The sequence below is a fragment of the Tenrec ecaudatus genome, chromosome 6, assembly GCF_050624435.1.
Source record: "Tenrec ecaudatus isolate mTenEca1 chromosome 6, mTenEca1.hap1, whole genome shotgun sequence".
Lineage (NCBI taxonomy): Eukaryota > Metazoa > Chordata > Mammalia > Afrosoricida > Tenrecidae > Tenrec > Tenrec ecaudatus.
Genome location: NC_134535.1, coordinates 54,225,032 through 54,227,238, shown reverse-complemented (window position 1 = coordinate 54,227,238; position 2,207 = coordinate 54,225,032). Strand labels below are relative to the sequence as shown.

At 43.7% G+C, this 2,207-nt stretch overlaps 1 protein-coding gene across 1 annotated transcript; it reads right to left on the bottom strand.

Moving 5' to 3' along the window:
• Positions 1-1,150: 1,150 nt before the first annotated feature.
• On the bottom strand, positions 1,151-1,620 carry LOC142450814 (large ribosomal subunit protein uL29-like). Its single transcript, XM_075552757.1, has one exon. The coding sequence runs from the start codon at positions 1,573-1,575 to the stop codon at positions 1,204-1,206; it is 372 nt and encodes a 123-aa protein (XP_075408872.1). The 5' UTR covers positions 1,576-1,620; the 3' UTR covers positions 1,151-1,203.
• Positions 1,621-2,207: the final 587 nt, after the last annotated feature.

The window sequence follows — 2,207 nt, the reverse complement described above, 5'->3', positions numbered from 1 at the left end:
CACGTGTTATGCTAGAGTGCCGCCTTGGTCTTCACAGGGACAAGGGGTTCTATCACCATTTCTGCCTTGTGAACCCCATGCCAAATAGTAGGACATTTATGGGAGACACCTGATCCTGCACTCCAAAAGAGATCACCACCCAAAGAATGCCTAGCTGCTGTACTCCAGTATTCTTATCCTCCGAATTAGTTTGTGCCAGTTAGATCCACAACTGCCATTGACTTAAAACCATGCAGCCTGTATTGGATGTTTTGACCCTTAGTGACCTCAAGATTCTATTTCAATGGATTTCTCTTAGTCTTCTGAGCATGCCTCTCCGGTGTCCTTCTAGGGCTCTTTCTCTCTATTTCTCAGGCTTCTCTCCCTGACCCACTATATCAAACACTCCATATTGATGATCATGAGCTCAAAGGCTCCCAGGAATTTGGAAGCAGCATAAACATGTGAATCAGGCTATACGTGAGAAAAATAATTGGCTCTTGTTGTTAGATGCTAACTTGAGTCAGTTCTAACTCGCGGCCACCCCATCATCAACATGTTTGTCATGTTTTTTTTATCTTTGACCCAGTAAAGAAAAACTATTTTTCTGATAAGGAAACACAAAGCAACTCAAGCATATTCCTAAATGAAGGCGGATAGTCAATGGGAGGGAGGTAGCAAGGGGGAGAAAGCAGGGTAACAAGGGGAGCTAGCAAGGCTGAGGGACCAGGAATCAGCGGCTTCTCAGATTTAGACAATGTCTGCCAGTGGGTAGGGTAACCATTAAAAACATTTTTGTATTTCACAAGAGAATCTGGAAATCTAGACCTTTATTTGAAGTCTCCAATATTTAGAATTTCACTCCAGTAAAACATAACCGAGTGCCAGACAGAGCCTGCCAAAGAGAATACATCTTCCTGCCAGATATGGTTAGAGCGTTCCCAGTTGGCGGCTCCTTCTCTACAGAGAATGAAAGAAGGTGGTTTCCAAACTGGAGATCACAACTCATTATTGAACCATGAAATCAATCTAATGGGTTGTAATCAGCATTTTAAAATAAAATAGAATCCCATAAAGGGAAAGAGGATTTTTTTTAATGGAACAAAGCACCTATATTAAGGAGAGTTATTGTACGGTGGTAGCATTACTAATGCATGACTACAAAATGACCTTTGTCTTTTTTTTTTTTTTTTTCAGCCAGTTTGTTTTATTGATGCGCACCGCTCAGGCCTTGACTGCGTACTTGCGCAGTGGGTACAGCCGCTCCTTCCGTTGCTGCTTCCTGGTCTTCAGGCTCTCCTCGTGCTTGTTGAGGCGGCGGCGCATGGCTCGCGTTTTCTTAGGCCGCAGATCCAGGGGCTTGTACTTCTTACCCTTGTAAAAATTCCTGAGGTTCTCCTTCTGAGTCTGGTTGATGACGGTGAGAACTCGAGCAATGGATTTGCGGACAACTCGGATTTTGGAGAGCTTGGACGCCGCGCCGCCTGTCACTTTGGCAACGCGCAGCTGCGACAACTCCACCTTCAGGTCGTCGAGCTGTTTGAGCAGCTCTTCCTTCTTCTTGCCGCGAAGGTCCCGGGCTTTAATCTTGGCCATGGCTGAGCTTTAGAATCCTGCCGCCGCCTGCTCGGAGGCCGAGGGAAAGAGCTGACCTTTGTCTTCCAGCCGAGAGTCATAAGGTCTGTTCTCCACTCCTGAATGTTAGGAGTTTCTTCTTGCCGGCAGATGATCAAGAAGTAATTCTCATAGAGGTCTTAGTTGTACTTGGTTATAAAAGCGTACCTGCAATTTTGTTGTGTCAAAAAGCACAGATGTAGTAGTCTTGGATTTTAAAAAAACACAGATGTAGATGTTTTTTTCCATTGTGAAGCATACTTACAGTGAATACATAAGCAAATGCAGCATAATACAGCTAGTACTATAATATGCTAAGGATGGGTTCAGAATTTAACTCCTTCCCCCCCCCCCCACCAACCTCGGGGAACAAATAACAAAAATGTGGTTAATAGGAGACAGGAGACAGTATAAGAAATGAAAAAAATAATTATTTATAATTCATCAAGGGGTCACATGGATGGAAGGGGAGGGGAGGGAGGGAAAAAAGAGGAGCTGATACCAAGGGTTCAAGTAGAAAGAAAATGTTTTTAAAATGATGATGGCAACATATGTACAAATGCTCTTGATACAATTGATGTATGGATTGTTATAAGAGCTGTAAAAGCCCCCAA

Coding starts and splice junctions, on each gene's coding strand:
- LOC142450814 (XM_075552757.1), bottom strand. CDS start 1,575: ATGGCCAAGATTAAAGCCCGGGACCTTCGCGGCAAGAAGAAGGAAGAG.